Source organism: Melanerpes formicivorus, unplaced genomic scaffold (assembly GCF_026170545.1).
Source record: "Melanerpes formicivorus ecotype bairdi unplaced genomic scaffold, bMelFor1.0.p_v2 SCAF_34, whole genome shotgun sequence".
NCBI classification, from domain to species: domain Eukaryota; kingdom Metazoa; phylum Chordata; class Aves; order Piciformes; family Picidae; genus Melanerpes; species Melanerpes formicivorus.
In genome coordinates, this window is record NW_027142386.1 from 7857954 (window position 1) to 7873244 (window position 15291).

At 54.1% G+C, this 15291-nt stretch overlaps 2 protein-coding genes across 6 annotated transcripts; both read right to left on the reverse strand.

Moving 5' to 3' along the window:
- Positions 1-255: 255 nt before the first annotated feature.
- On the reverse strand, positions 256-7732 carry VDAC3 (voltage dependent anion channel 3). 4 transcript variants are annotated; one of them, XM_068156787.1, is made up of 10 exons: positions 6715-6757; positions 6222-6293; positions 5717-5766; positions 4132-4284; positions 3782-3834; positions 3176-3403; positions 1937-2087; positions 1250-1307; positions 620-734; positions 256-548 (listed from the first exon to the last, which is right to left on the reverse strand). In XM_068156787.1, exons 1-9 carry the CDS (start codon positions 6740-6742, stop codon positions 643-645), a joined length of 885 nt encoding a protein of 294 aa, XP_068012888.1. In that variant the 5' UTR covers positions 6743-6757; the 3' UTR covers positions 256-548; positions 620-642. The 4 variants fall into 4 exon arrangements, with proteins under 4 accessions (XP_068012888.1, XP_068012889.1, XP_068012890.1 ...); XM_068156788.1 differs by lacking the exon at positions 6715-6757 and adding an exon at positions 7626-7732 and having other exon boundaries at positions 256-734; XM_068156789.1 differs by lacking the exon at positions 6715-6757 and adding an exon at positions 7409-7431 and having other exon boundaries at positions 256-734.
- Positions 7733-8190: 458 nt separating this feature from the next.
- POLB (DNA polymerase beta) lies at positions 8191-15272 on the reverse strand. 2 transcript variants are annotated; one of them, XM_068156791.1, is made up of 14 exons: positions 15133-15268; positions 15000-15057; positions 14829-14895; positions 14358-14432; positions 13973-14031; positions 13132-13181; positions 12619-12670; positions 12230-12284; positions 12078-12150; positions 11811-11881; positions 11452-11538; positions 11014-11078; positions 8994-9133; positions 8191-8867 (listed from the first exon to the last, which is right to left on the reverse strand). In XM_068156791.1, exons 1-14 carry the CDS (start codon positions 15191-15193, stop codon positions 8773-8775), a joined length of 1008 nt encoding a protein of 335 aa, XP_068012892.1. In that variant the 5' UTR covers positions 15194-15268; the 3' UTR covers positions 8191-8772. The 2 variants fall into 2 exon arrangements, with proteins under 2 accessions (XP_068012892.1, XP_068012893.1); XM_068156792.1 differs by lacking the exon at positions 11452-11538 and having other exon boundaries at positions 15133-15272.
- Positions 15273-15291: the final 19 nt, after the last annotated feature.

A 15291-nucleotide genomic window follows, 5' to 3' on the forward strand; every position in this document is an offset into this window, starting at 1 on the left:
CTCCAGTTCCAAACCACTGCCCCCTGTTGTGTGCCTACAGGCCCCTCTGAACAGTCCCTCCCCAGGCTTCATGGGGGTCCCCTCCAGACACTGACAGGCTGCTCTAAGATCACCCTAGAACCTTCTCTGGGCTGAACAGCCCCAGCTCTCCCAGCCTGTCCCCTTGGAGGTGCTCCAGCCCTCTGACCATCTTGGTGGCCTCCTCTGGAGCTCAGCAGTTTCTGACCCTGAGAGACAACACAAACCAAACTCCTGTTCCAACTGTGACCAATTTATTTCATTCTGATGTAAACCAAAGTTTCCACTACAGCACAGAGACCACCTTTGAGAACAGGTTGTGGAGGACATGCAGGATGCAATACAATCATGGGGGAGGTGGGAACTCTCTTCTCTTTGTAGGAACAGACTGAAAATGGGAGCAACTGGAGTGAAATGTGGCACAACCATCACAACTTCCATGCACCTCCTGGCGTGGCTCCCTCTGGCACTGGCACTCCCTGGCCCTCAGTGCTGGGCTGAAGCTTCTTTGGAAGAGAAAGTTCACACTTCTGGGAATTTCAGAGCAATATTAAGGCCGAAACACACTGGGTTCACTTCCCCTTTATCTTCCAGAGCTCACCTGCTGTCTCACTTCAAGCTGCATTAAGCTTCCAGCTCAAATCCCAGCCCCACTTTGTGCCCTCCAGCACTGAAGTTCTTGCCGTCAATCAAGCCCGAGAGGGTCAGCTTCACCCCTGGGAAAGCAACACAGACCCTTCAGACCCTCAAGCACTCTCAGCTTCACTACTGTGTCTTAGCTGCTACAGCAACTCCTGTCCATCCACATCCCTGGGTAAGGTTTCCAGCCCATTTTTGGACAGTACAACCACCTCTGGTGCAGTTCTAAAGCTGCTTGCTGGATACCTAATTGTGGCCTTTCAGTATCTGAAGGAGGCCTACAGGAAGGCTGGGGAGGGACTGCTCAGGATCTCAGGCAGTGATAGGACTAGGGGGAATGGAATGAAGCTGGAGGTGGGGAGATTCAGGCTGGATGTGAGGAGGAAGTTCTTCCCCATGAGAGTGGTGAAGCCCTGGAATGGGTTGTCCAGGGTGGTGGTCGAGGCCCCGTCCCTGGGGGTGTTTAAGCCCAGGCTGGATGAGGCTCTGGCCAGCCTGATCTAGTGTGGGGTGTCCCTGCCCATGGCAGGGGGGCTGGAACTGGATGATCCTTGTGGTCCCTTCCAACCCTGACTGATACTGCGATACCTACCGGGTCGGAGGGCGTGAGTGTAGCCGATCCCAATCAGGCTGGCATTGTTCACTTTGGCCTGCAGGGAAGAGAAACCACAGCACTGCTACACTCTGTAACGGTGCAGGCAGTGCCCAGAGAAGCTGGCATTACCTCAGCCCCCTGCAGACTAACCTTTAGCAGAGGTGCACTCCAGTCTTTTCTCCACAAGGGTTTCCAGTTAAAGGAACAGCTCCAATCCCTGCCACAAGCTGTGACCCAGCAGCAGCTACCACCCTGCCCCTCACTGCCCCTTCACAGCCTTTGCAGGGTTGGTTACTGCAATGTCAGCAGCCAGGGAAGTCTGCTCTTGTTCATTAAGTCAACCTTTGGTGTTTGGTTTTTTTTCCCTCCACTGACATTTCTGCAAGAATGTGCAAGTGTCCTGCTGGGAGCTCAGGTTAGGAACTCATTAAGTAAGAGTTAAAGAGGACAGAGCATGACTCTGGGAGACATAGTGAGCACAGGCTCCCAGCACAGACTGCTGCCTCTCTCACCACAGCCAAGCAATGCTTCAGGTGTTTAGTTTTCCCCAGCATTTCACAAGTCTGAGCTGTGAGACCCCAGTGTGCATCTACCCTCCTTTCTCAGTAGCTACTTAAAGCAACTACCTACACACAACTACTCAGTGGTTAAGGGAGCCTGAAGTGCTTGTAACGAGATCCTTACCACAATGGAGGTCTTCTCATCCATCTGGTACTTGGTAGCAATCCCAAAACGTGTGTTGTTGCTGCCAGCAGTCCATGCAAGATTGACTGAAGTCTCAACCTTGTTGTTAACCTTCTGATAAATGGAGCCACCAAACTCAGTGCCACCATTCCTGTTGGGCACAGAGGCAAGAGTGTCAAGCCCTGCCTCGGATAGGACACAGGAACCTTTTAGATTAACCTTGCCCCACACTCACTGACCATTGTCTCTTGCAATGCTCCAACACTTCCTTGGCTCCATGTTCCTCTGCTTTCTGGCTGGAGTTGACTGATGCCTACACACCTTTTTGTTACCCAAACTGACCTTCCAACAGCTGGGACCTGTGATTTGAAGTGCTAACTAAAAAGCCCCAGACAACCTGCATGCTGAGAGCCAGGCTGCAGCTGCACAGGAAGGGACACACTCTGACAAGGGCTGGGAGTGACAGGACAAGGGGCAATGGCTTTGAGCTGGGAGAGGAGAGATTGAGACTGGAGATTAGGAAGAAATTCTTTGCAGTGGGGGTGGGGAGACACTGGTACAGGCTGCCCAGGGAGGCTGTGGATGTCCCCTCCCTGGAGGTGTTGAAGACCAGGCTGGATGAGGCCTTGAGCAGCCTGGGCTGGTGGGAGGTGTCCCTGCCCATGGCAGGGGGTTGGAACTGGATGATCTCTAAGGTCTCTTCCTACCCAACCCACTCCATGAATCTGTGAAATCCAGAAGGAGATTTAAGTCAGCTGTGGGAATGCTGAAGCTGCAAAGTGTTCTGCACTGCAGCTGTTTAATTCCACCATCTTCAGAGGCTCTCACTGGGATGAAAATAGAAGCACTCAAGCACAGTGCAGCAGGCAGCTCTCTCCTCCACCTCTGACATGTGTGAGCCAGCAGCTTTGCCTGGTGGGGAGCAGGGGGAAGCTGCAGGAGCTTAATGAAAGCTTTTTCCTCAGAGCTGTCACAGGAGGGACAGTTGGCAGGTTTTGAAGTGCAGATGAGCATTTTGAAGTTTTACACCACTGCCTGTACACAAACCCCAAGACTGCCCTCAAACAAGGTCTCAAAAGCCAGCCCAGGGCTGGGAAGCTGCCTCTGCTTCAGCTGTACCAAAGATGAAGACACTGAATGTAAATCATCACAAAAGGAATCAGCAGCTCCTTCTGCCTCCCACCTTCCACCTCACTGCCCACAGCCAGCTTGGCTCCTCCAGGCTCAGATGCTACTCACACATTGGTGTGCAGCTGGAAGTCTCCTGCCTTGTATCCAAAGGCAAAGTTATTCTGGGAAAGCTTGGACTTGGCTGTGTCGAAAGCCATCTGGTACCCAGCCAGCCACCCTTCATAGCCCAGCACTGCCCAGCCATAGATGGTTGGTCCAGAGATGTCGATGTCTATGTTGCAGCCTAGGTTCACATAGTCTCTTTTGTAGGAGGTCTTCAACTTTCCACTCTTCTTCCTGCAGAGAGAAAGAGGCCAAGTCAGTCCCTGGTGGGGGACAAGTCTGTGTTCTAATGGAAGTTTACTGATGGATCTATGTTCCCTCAGACCACTTCATGAAATGACTCTAATGCCTACTCAAAAAGCTTAGCAGCTGCTGAGGAGGCCATGGGGTAGCAGATTTTTGTGCTGCTACTTTTTTCTCCACCATCTCAAAACCTTTAAATCCTCAAGGAGACAAAAGCAGCTCTGCTGAATGCTCTAAACCCCTCAGACTCACATTTTGCTCTCCCTGAGTCAGTGCAGTGCACTGTGGCATCATCAGTTTCTTCCAGGAGCATCCATGACACCCTGCACCCACTGCTGGCCTTAGGTAAAGGTATCATGCAATATTTACCCTGTGTTTGGTACAAATGTAGTGTCAAGAGCCACCTTCAAACCTTCAGCCAGCTGCAAAGAGAAAGAGAGACACCTGCTCAGGACTCTGCTGAGGTGAGCTCTTACATTCCACTACTGCAGCTCCACTTCCAGTCCAAGGACTGACAAGCTGAGCAAAACACCTCCCCAGCCCCCACCCCAGCACTCAGGATGGTGTCTCTCAGCCTGCAGGCTCTGCAAACACACACAGCTCCTGTCCAGCACTCCAGACACTCTGGTGCAGCTTTCACTCTCCAGTGTTTCCCACTCAACTCCACAGCTTCTCCTGTCAGCTGCAGAAATACCTGGAGAGTGTCTCCTTCCTCTTACCTGATCCTCTACGGAGACTTCTGTGCCCAGCATGTTGTCTGTGTTCCATTTCTGGGTCAATGTGAGTCCGTACTCTTTGACCTTATATTTGGTCTCTAGACTGCCTGAAGCCTTGCCTGTGTCTGTGTTGGAAGAACCAGTTGTAGTGAATTCCTGCCAAGAGCAGAGTAAGAGTTTCACCACTCTGATATTTAAGTACATTCACATCTTTCACTTGTCAAGTGCCAGCACTCACACCTTAGGCCTTTTGCCAGACCCCTCAAGATCTTCCTTCTCTTCCCTAGCCCCACCAAAGACCTGGATTCTTGCACCACAACTTGGCTACTCCTTTGGCATCTCTGTTCTTTCCTTTACTGAAGGTCTCTCAGACAGAGAGGTCACACAGCTGATCAAGAGCTGTGGACACAGTCAGGCACCACAACGTGGATGGTAACAGGACACAAACAATGGCACGGTTCATGAAGGACAAGTGTGCACCACAGAAAACCTCACCAGGCACAGCAGGACAGAAACAACACTGCAAAGGTCACTCTCCTTACCAGCTAGATCAGCATCCAGCAGGGTAGTTGCATGGAAAAGGAAAAGCTCATTTTAGAACTTAATTAGGTTGTTCATTTTCTGTTGTTTAGAAGCCAACATCATTAACCATTAGCAAATTAGTGGGGAATCAAAGCTTCCAGCCAGCAAAGCAGATCATGAGCAGGCAGTAAGTAGCAGCAGTGACAGTGTACAAACTACACAGCTCCTGGGGCACAGTGCAAGCAATAATCAAAACCTCAAGTGAGTCAGACTGCAGCACTACTACAGGAGTGACCTCCACCATCTGCGGGGCCAGGGTGCAAGTGAAGGTGGAGCTAAGGCAAGGGAGGTCCTGAAGAAGGCTGAAAAGCAGCAGAGCTCACCAAGCAGAAAAGCATCACAAGTGAGACTCAGTGCAAGGAGAGGCTTATCCACTCCCCAGGATATGCCTGTGGCTAACCAGGGGAGCTCTGAAATCCATTCCTGGGTTTGCCAGCCCTCCTGTGAAGTGCTGAAGAAGCTGCTCTACTCCATCACTGAAGTGGGGATCAATGTTTTGTAGTTGCCTGAACTGCTAAAGCTTCATTCATGTCTCTGAAAGGCTCTGAGAGTCTACAAAAAGGGCAGGGCAGGAGGGCTGGTTAGTTTAATGAAGTCTTGCACTGCAAGCACAGTGCAGCTGAGGGAAATGAAGCTGAGTGAAGCTGTGCCTCTTATTTGCCCCTTTTGAATAAAAGTGTCAGGCTCAAAGTCTTGTCAAAAACAAGAGCTGAGAAACCCAGCTGCGTTCTGAAGCAGAACTGAGAGCAAGCTGGGGTGAAGAAACTCTTCTGCTTGTGATGTGGCACTGGGAATGGGGAGGAAAGCATCAAGTCCACCACAAAATGCATGAGACTGACTGCAGGCAAGCAGCCCTGCTGCATCAACTCCACAGCAGGGCAGCCACGCTCCAGTCAGCTACAGCTTTGAAAGGAGGAGTGCAGGAGAGAAGAAAAACCTCCTGGCAAGTAGTTGCCAGCAGCCAGTCCTGGCACACGTCCTGCCACTGCAAAGCCTCAGTACTCACCACCCCACTCGAAGACTTGGTCTTCAGCTCCAACTTGACCAGTCCAAATCCTGGGAAGAGAAGAGCACAGCACCAGCATCACTGCAGTGTCCAAGCAAGATCTGTTTCCAGCACAGCCACAGCAGGTAGGGGACACTGACCTGAAGCAGCCTCATTCCATGTTTCAACAACTGTAGGTCTAACTGAGCAATGACTGAAGGAATTCAGACAGCTCAAAGTGGCTGGCCTCAGTTTACAGGCCTCAGTCACCCATCACCAATTATCTCCACCTTCTGCAGCTAAAGCTCAATGGCAGAAGGGGCTTGGCCACAGAACTGTTGGGGTTGGAAGAAACCTTTGAGAGCATCAAGTCCAACCACTCAGAGCTCACAATCCCAGCACTGCTGCTCAATTCCTACCACAAGACACTTTGGGAATCTCCAGGGCACAAATCCTTTTATTGCCATTTGCAAGACCTCCACATTAAAAAGATGAAAGGTTCTCAACCCACAGGCTCCTTACTCACCATATCCCTTGTTGAACACATCCCTGGCAGCCTTTCCCAAGTCACTGTACGCTGGTGGGACAGCCATTGGATCTGGAAAACATCAGGAGCTGTTGGAATCTCAGGTGTAACAGCATAAAACCTATCAGTGCAGGGATTCAGTGATCCTTGTGTGGCCCTTCCAACTGGAGAGACTCCAGGATTCCCATGGCAGGGGGGTTGGAACTAGATGATCCTTGTGGTCCCTTCCAACCCTGGCTGATACTATACTATGATACTACACTGTGATTCTGTGACTCCCGTGGGATTAGAGGAGCTGAGCTGGGCGTGACTGCTGGCAGAAGATTAGGAAATCAAAGAGGCACTTTTCAAGGTGTAAAAACCACCTGGGAGGGAAAACTGCAATCAGTGAATCATAAACTGCCTCAAGAGACACAGAGAAAAGCACTCGGGTGACAGCAGAGTTTAAATGATTGCAACAGTTCCAGCAGCACAGGGGTGGAGCAGAGCTTACCCTTCACAACACTGATTGAGGTTTTCATGCAAATCTCTCAAGTTTGAGTTTCAACTCATGTTAAATTCGGGGTGGTTGCATCTGGGACTTTTTTTTGCTGTCAGTTGGTTGGGTTTGGACATTTTGGTGTTTTGATTTTTGTCCAAATCTGTCTCTGGTCGATGTGAAGCAGAAAGGACTCAGCTCTACCCGCGAGAGCCGGCAGAGCTTGGCCGTCTCCAGATGCTGCTCAGTTTCTGGGGCTGGTTTCTGACCGCTTGAACCTGGAGGTCACTCCGTCCTTAAGGGCCTCCTGCCCTTGCCCCGCTCCCAGAGCGGCTCACTGCGCGCTCATCCAACCCGGAGCATTTTAACTCCATCCCTCCCACACCAAAGCGAGCTTCCCCTTCACCGGCGGCTACCGCGGCCGCGCAGGTCGGGGCGGCGGGCCCGGGAGCAGCCCCGAGCGCGGCCCGGCCCCGGCCTCTCCTCCTGTTAGCGCCGCGCGTTACGCAACGGATAACGGAGCGCGGCCCTCCGGACCCCGCCGGGCCCCGCGGCCGCCCGCGCCCCTTCCCAGCGGAGCGGCGGCGCAGCTCGGCCGCTGCCGCCCGCCGGTGCCTGCCGGCCGGGGAAGCAGGGCGTTGGCAAACCCCCGCCCGCCGCCGGCCCGCGCCTCGCAGCCAGCGCCGCCGGCAGCCCGCGGCCGCCTCACCGGGCCCGAGGAAGCGCACAGCGGCGAGCGCCCGGCGTGCCCCCGGGGCCGGGGCCGCGGCAAGGTGACCCGAGGGTCAGCGCCTCGCAGCGGGGGCCGGCAGCGAGCTCCGCCCGGACGGGAGCGCCGTGAGACCCAGCCGCGGGGCCAGCCGCGCGTCGTGTCCCGGCCCAGCCCAGCCCGCCCCGCCCCGCCGCGGCCCGGGCCCCGCCGCTACCTGCCGCCCGCGCTGCCTCCGGTAGAGGTCTCGGCGCCCGCCAGCCCGCATGCGCCGCGCACGCGCGCCGGGCGCCCGCCGTTCCCCGGGCACCGCCCTGCGCGCGACTGAGGGGGGCCGGGGGCGGGCAGCTCCGCACCCCCCAGGCGGGACCCCCGCGGCGCCGCGCCCCGGCCGCAGCCGCAGAGCCGCGCGCCCCAGAGCCGCGCGCCCCAGAGCCGCGCGCCCCAGAGCCGCGCGCCCCAGAGCCGCGCGCCCCAGAGCCGCGCGCCCCAGAGCCGTGTGCCGCCGCTGGCGAGCTGGGGGCAGCGCCGGCCGCGCCTCTGCCTCGCCCGGGGAGAGAAGGGGAGAAAGGCAGAGCCGAGCGGGCTCGGGACGCGCCCAGCGCGAATGCAAACGGCGACCTGAACCAGCCCAGCGCTGCGCCCGCACCCGGCGGCTGCTGCGGGAGCCCTGGGGCAGGCCCAGGCTGGCACCCGTGGCACCACGGCAAGCTTGTGCCGGGGCTGGTTTATGCTCGGAACATTACTGCTAAAGAAGAATAAACCAATGCAGACTCCAAGAGGACGGCAGAATTCTTTGTTTATTCCCAATGATTACCGAAGGACACATTCACATTTCTACAACGTGTTCAATAAATACAGCACCCAGGTTGGTTTGCAAGACCTGGCAGCAGGAAGCAGCAGCAGCTGGGGCTGGCAGCCACCGTCTTCAGCTGCTGGCACCGAGGAAGGGGAAACATTTTGCCTTTGCATTTGAACTTTCTGCTCCTCAGGGCTCAATCAGAAACCCAGCACTTACCTTCTAAATCTCAAAGCAAAAGGCAGTAGGCGTTGTCCAAGGGGTCTGACTGCCACAGCACCTTCCCCACGGGGTTTTCTAGGGTTGCAGCCAGCTCAGTGAAGCACAGGAAGGGTTTGGTGTGGTTTTGAGAGCTCTCAGGGTAAGGAGGTGCAAGAGGGAGGGACGTAAGGAGGGAGAGATCAAAGTGAGATCTCACAGGATTAAACCTTCAGGACACATTCTGTGCTCGTGCCATGGACTTCTTTACACATCAGCAATGTGCCACTTGTCAAGAGCATCCCAGTGCACTTTGCATGTTCACAAGAGACCCCAAAAACATCTCCTGAGGTTCCTGGGCAAGGAGTCACTCGCTGCGGTCCTTCGGCTCTCGGTACTGCCACTGGATGTAGTCAAAGATGTCTTTCTCACATTCCACGGGTAGGGGCTCCCCAGCAACTCCTGCAAACAAATGACAGAGGCCATTTGGCAGCTGGGAGGTTTTCTAGCACACTGAGAAACCCCTTGGATGAGTTTCCCACAGAGCCTGGAAGCAGCAGGGACGCCCTGTGCAGAGCCCGTACTGACCGGTGACCCCCAGGGCACGGATCGTGTACTCATTGATGGTGAAGCCCATTTCCAGGGCATGAGCCCTCATGTTCTTGTTGAAGATGTCACTTCCTGTGAAATACAGCACACCACAGTAATACTGGTCTTTGGGGATAAGCCTAGGAGGAAGGGAAAGGAAAGGACAGGTTTGGAACAAATACGTAACAACGAGGTAGCAGCCGTCGGCAGTGCCGCCACTGACACTGTGCTAGAGTTACTTCAGGTACTCTGCTCACCCAAGAATGAAAGGAATTGCATGCTCAAGAAAGGTTCAGCACATCTACCCCGACCCAGAAGTTAGTTGCTGGTGTTCAGCCACTACATGATTGCAGAATCATGGAGTGTTAGGGGTTGGAAGGGCCCTCTGGACATCATCCAGTCCCACCCTGCTGCAGCAGGGGCACCCAGGGCAAGGCACCCCAGGAATACATCCAGTTGGGTTTGGAAAGTCTCCAGAACAGGAGCTCCACAACCTCTCTGGGCAGCCTGCCCCAGGCCTCTGTGACTCACAATAAAGAAAGTTCTCCTCATGTTCATTGGAACCTTCTGGGTTCCAGGTTTATGCCTGTGGCTCCTTGTCCTGTCACTGGACACCACTGCAAAGAGCCTGGCCCCTTCTTCTTGACACCCACCCTTCAGGTATCATAGTATCATTCAGGGTTGGAAGGGACCAAAAGGATCATCCAGTTCCAACCCCCCTGCCATGGGCAGGGACACCCCACACTAGATCAGGCTGGCCAGAGCCTCATCCAGCCTGGCCTTAAACACCTCCAAGGACGGGCCTCGACCACCTCCCTGGACAACCCATTCCAGGGTCTCACCACTCTCATGGTGAAGAACCTCCTCCTCACATCTAGCCTGAATCTCCCCACCTCCAGCTTCATTCCATTCCCCCTAGTCCTATCACTACCTGAGATCCTGAGAAGTCCTTCCCCAGCCTTCCTGCAGGCCCCCTTCAGATACTGGAAGGCCACAATGAGGTCACCTTAGAGCCTTCTCTTCTGCAGACTGTACAGCCCCAACTCCTTCAGTCTGTCCTCAGAGGAGAGGTGCTCCAGCCCTCTGATCATCCTCATGGCCCTTCTCTGGACACGTTCCAGCACCTCCACATCCCTCTTGTAATAGGGGCTCCAGAACTGGACACAGTACTCCAGGTGGGGTCTCACCAGGGCTGAGTAGAGGGGGAGGATCACCTCCCTCGACCTGCTAGCCACACTTCTGCTGCAGCCCAGGATCTGATTGGCTTTGCGGGCTGCAAGTGCACACTGAGAGCTCCTGGTGAGCTTCTTGTCCACCAGCACCCCCAAGTCTCTCTCCTCAGGGCTGCTTTCCAGCCAGTCACTGCCCAGCCTGGATTTGTGCCTGGGATTGCCTCGACCCAGCTGCAGGACCCTGCACTTGCTCTTATTGAACTTCATGAGGTTGGCTTGTGCCCACCTCTCCAGCCTGTCCAGGTCCCTCTGGATGGCCTCCCTTCCCTCCAGCTGGCTGCTGCACCACACAGCTTGGTGTCATCAGCAAACTTGCTGAGGGTGCACTCAATGCCACTGTCCATGGCACCCACAAAGATGTTGAACAAGACAGGTCCCAGGACTGATCCCTGAGGGACTCTGCTTGTCCCTGGCCTCCACTGGGACATGGAGCCATGGGCAGCCACTCTTTGGGTGCTGCCATCAAGCCAGTTCCTTATCCATCTAGTGGTCACCCATCACCCCCATGTGTCACCAGCCTGGAGCCCAGGATGTGGCGCGGGACAGTATCTATAAATAAGATCTCCTCTCAGTCTTCTTTTCCAGCCCCAGCTCTCAGCCTTTCCTCATCAGAGATGTTCCAGGCAAAACAAAGCAACCTTGCTGATAACCTGTTGTAGATACTGGCACTGTGCAGGCCTCCAGGAACCCTGTGAGTGCCACGTGCTGAACACTGAAGCAGAGGTTTCAATCCCTGCTATGCAGCAGGCAGCTAAAGCAGAGGGGCTGGGGTTGTTTGGTGTCCATACCTGATGTCAATCCTCCTGTGTGGAAAGGCTGTTCCATCTTCTTTAGTGGGCAGCTGACAGACACCCTGTGGGCAAGTAAGGAAAGCAGGAAATGTAGAATGAAATTAAACAGATCTGAGATCAATCTTCACTTCCCCACCCCGAGACAGCCTCTAAGCAATCCTCAGTCATCCTGGAGAGCAAAGTGAACTCTCACTGAGCTGATTAAAAGTGTTCCTAGGAGAGCTGGATGTCACAGCATGGCCAGCACCCATCTCACACTGCTAGGACTGCAGTCCAGAGCAGCAGATCATTGCTTCTCAAGCTGTTCCAAGAGCCGAGGGGCTCCTGCAGAGGGACCTTTCATGAGGGTGTCTAGGGACAGGCTAAGGGGGAATGTTTGAAGCTGAGGTTAGCTGGAGCTGAGGAAGAAGTTCTTCAGAAGGAGGGTGGCCTTACCATGAATTTAGTTTCACCTTTAGACAGCACATCTGTGACAAAGTGGACTTTTTCCAGCTGTTCCACAACTTGACGCAGAAGCTTTGGCTGGGAAGGAACAGTGACAGCACAGGAGAAGAAAAGAGAACAGACAGTGGCTTACAGGACATCACTGCACCTATTACTGCAGCTGAAATTTGACCCAGAAGGCATAAAGAAGGTAATGACAGTTCTGAGAAGAGGCTGTGACATTCCACTTGTGCAGTGTAAGTCAGGCTGCCTTCACTGGAAGTGAAATACCAGAAGCTGCAGCACAGCTCTGAAGCTGCAGATCCTGTGAATCTGAACACTCCCTGGAGCAATGCAGCAGAGAAACTCACCTGTTTGGATGATTCAGATGTGAAACTGGGATGGGTTAGGAGAACATCCATATCACCACTTGACTCTGCACCTGGGCAAGCAAGAAGCAAAGAAAACTCATGGAAGCACAGAACTGTTGAGGTTGGAAGAGACCTTTGAGATCAGCAAGTCTAGAGCCCAGAGCTCACAATGCCACCACTGCTGCTGAGCCCCTGAACCACGACCCTCAGCACCACAACTATGCATTGAGCCTTACACAAAATAAGCACAGATCACAGGGCACCAACCTCGCCTAAAACTGCCACAGACTGTAGCAATGTAGCTGGGGTCCAGCTTCTTTACCTCTTCCAGCACAATTTCCTGTGCAGAAGGAAAGCTGTGGTTAGAGAGGACAGCCACTGACTGCCCAGCAGTGCCTCACACCCTCAGTAACCCTGACCTGCATTTGCAGCATTTCTTCCCTTGGGATTCTTTTCTCAAAGTCTTCAAAATATCTGCAGGTATGAAAAAGAGAAGAGTTGAAGGAGTGCCAAGAGCAGCATCCTCACATGGCAGTCAGCTTGAAGTGTGTCAGAGGAAGGAATGTGACTTCTCTCACTTCCACAGCACAAACCCCTCCCTGTTCTCACCAAACAGCTAAGAAAAATCCTTGCCAAGCCCTGGTGAGAGCTCACAGCTGCAGCTGGACAATGCTCAGCAGATGCTTTTGCTGCACATTATGTCCTCTGTGCATGAGGAGCTGCTCTAAGGTGACAGCAATATTCCTGTGCACCCTTACATGGCACCCTGGTGCCTGAAGGACTCATTAGGAAAGCCAAGCAAGCTTACTTCAGGCCAATCTGCTGGTGATGTGTCAGCTTGTGCTCAATTTTTCTGAGATCTGGAAGAATTAAGGAAAAAAAAACCCAAAAGTTACTCAAGGACTGAAGATCTTACCCCCATTTGCAAAGACACACAGGCCCTGGCAGGGAGGCTGGAGCAGGTAGCTCCAAGGTCCCTTCCAACCTGAGCCACTCTAGGATGCTGTGAGAAGAAAACTACAACTGCAAACAAAGGAAGAGGTTTGCAGAGAGCCCAGGTGGGATGAACAGGAATGCCCAGAGCACTTCCCAGTAAAGACTGCAAAAGATCACTCACATCAAAGCCAAACTCCTTAGTATTTTCCATGTAATCCCTGCATATTTCACTCTGGGTATCTATGTAATGCCTTCAGCCTGTGCCCTTCAGCATCTCACACACCCTCCTCAAAGCCCAGAGCATATCTGCTGTCACTGGAACCACTGCAGAACTGGCAGCTTGACGTGCTGGAGTGTGACCTGAGGAGCCAGATTTAACACTTACCTTCTAAAGTCTTAATTCCTTCTTCAACAAACTTCCTAGCAGCAGCAGGACTGCAAAGAGACAAAGCAATCTGCCATCAGATCAGCAGGAATCTTACAGCACTGAACATCAGAATTCACTGCAGCTCTCTGGGTTCTTCAAGCAACTTCAAGAAGTTGCTTCTGATGCTTACTGTCAATCAGCAGAGCTGGCTCAGAATCACAGAATCAACCAGGCTCACATTTTGTAGCATTCCTAGAACTATAACCTAAGCCTCCCCTGGCCCAGTTTCAGGCCATTGACTCTCCTTCTATCACCTGAGACTAGGAAGAAGAGACCAACCCCCTGCTCACTGCAGCCTCCTTTCAGGGAGTTGTAGAGAGCAATGAGGTCTCTCCTCAGCCTCTTCCAGGCTGAACACCCCCAGGTCCCTCAGCTGCTCCTCCCCAGCCCTGTTCTCCAGACCCTTCCCCAGCTTTTTTGCCTTTCTCTGGACCTGCTCCAGCCTCTTAATTTCCTTCTTGGAGTAAGGGCCCCAAAACTGAACCCAAGATTCGAGGTTTGGCCTCACCAGTGCCCAGTCCAGGAGCACAATCACTACTCTGGTCCAGCTGGTACCACTGACAAAGCAGCACTGTCTCTGTGCCCAGCTGCCCAACAAAGGTGCCAAAGAGATTTCTCACTCCTCTGCCACAAAGTCTGCCATTGACAATTGTCAGTTTCTCCTCAGCCAGCCCTCCGTGTGAGCACTGCAGCATCAGCTCAGACCCATTCTCTGCACTATTTGCAACCACTCCAACTCTGCTCAAAGCTCCTCCAAATAAGCAGAAGGGAAAACCCCACCCAACCAAGCAGGACTTACCCAATGCCAGTGACCCGCGTCAGGAGGTTGATCGACGCACTGGTGTCGTCCTGTCGGATCTACAGAAACACAACAGCACAAAGCAAATCCTCCCAGCTGCAAGCAGCAGAGAAACCCTGACAAGATAAACCAGCTTGGCCAGACTCTTCTTTGGAGGCTTAGAATAAACAAGTGCAAAGTATCTGACTTCACTCACACAGAACCTAAAACACTTCCAGAAGTGAGATGTGAGGCTTTGGCTGAGCTTCTCATTCCCTGCTCTCTATTTGCCCTAGACTCCATGTCCATCATTCCTAAGACTGACATCAGTCCCTCCAAGGACAGTAGCAGAAATTCCACTGAGCAAGCAGGGCCACTCTGCAGGTGAGAAAGAAAAGCAACAAACCTTTTCCAGCTTGCGCAGCTTCCCAGTGGACAAGAACTCATCTATCTTCTCGGCTATTTTAGCTCCTACTCCATCCTAAATATTGGGGATAAGGGGAGACAAGTTAACTTCAAAACCACTTAAACCAATTAAGAGCCAGAAAAGACTCGTAGAATCCCTGCATGCATGGTGGGGGTTGGAAGGGACCTCTGGAGATCATCAGGTCCAACCTGCTCTGGTGCACCGGGGTTGTCAAAAGAAAACCTCCCCCGGCAGAATACTTCTACAGGCAAAGAACCAGCTGAAGCCCCCAGGTCCTGGTGTGAAACCCCCACAGCAGCCACACCGCATCCCCGTTCCCGAGCCCCGGCACCGGGATTGGAGCAGGCACAGCTGGGGTCAGCCCCGTGCTTCCCGGGAGCAGCTGGCACCGTGATCCCACTCCAGCCGCCCCAAGGACCTCCCGCCAGCAAACTGGACGCCAGCACCTACCAGCTTCTTGGCTTCGGCCCCGCTCTGGATCTTGCTTGGATACCGGGCAATCACCGAGGCTGCTTTCCTGAGGAACAGCGCCGGTCAGCACCGGAACACGGGAGGCGCGGCCAGCCCGCCGGCGGACCAAGCCCCGGGACTAGGGCACGGGCAGGGAGGGGGAGGCGATACCTGTAGGCGTTGTACTTGTGGACGGCTCGGTTCACGTTGCGCTCGTAATTGGCCAGCTCTGCGGGGGAAAGCACGGTGAGGGCCGCGGCTCTGCGGCCCCCGCTCACCCTCCCTCCCGCTCGCCTACACCTACCCGTGAGGAAATCGGTGATGCCCTCGTTGGGACCCTCCTGGGGAGCCTTGCGCTTGCTCATGGCTGGCAGCGGCGCACGGACCGCGGCACCGGGCACCCGAGGGAGCGGCGGCCGCTGAAGCAGCAGCCGGAACTGCCAGGCCGCCGCTTCCGGACCTG

Bases quoted from the DNA above. Each gene is read 5' to 3' on its own strand.
- POLB (XM_068156791.1), bottom strand. From the start codon at position 15,193: ATGAGCAAGCGCAAGGCTCCCCAGGAGGGTCCCAACGAGGGCATCACC. The intron at 14,896-14,999 runs GTATCGCCTCCC...GCTGTTCCTCAG, and splicing joins CACAAGTACAACGCCTACAG to GAAAGCAGCCTCGGTGATTG. The intron at 11,882-12,077 runs GTTGGTGCCCTG...TTGCTTGCCCAG, and splicing joins CTGTGGCAGTTTTAGGCGAG to GTGCAGAGTCAAGTGGTGAT.
- VDAC3 (XM_068156787.1), bottom strand. From the start codon at position 6,742: ATGAAAACCTCAATCAGTGTTGTGAAGG. The intron at 4,285-5,716 runs GTGAGTACTGAG...TGCTCTTGGCAG, and splicing joins CCAAGTCTTCGAGTGGGGTG to GAATTCACTACAACTGGTTC. The intron at 1,308-1,936 runs GTAAGGATCTCG...TCTTCCCTGCAG, and splicing joins ATGAGAAGACCTCCATTGTG to GCCAAAGTGAACAATGCCAG.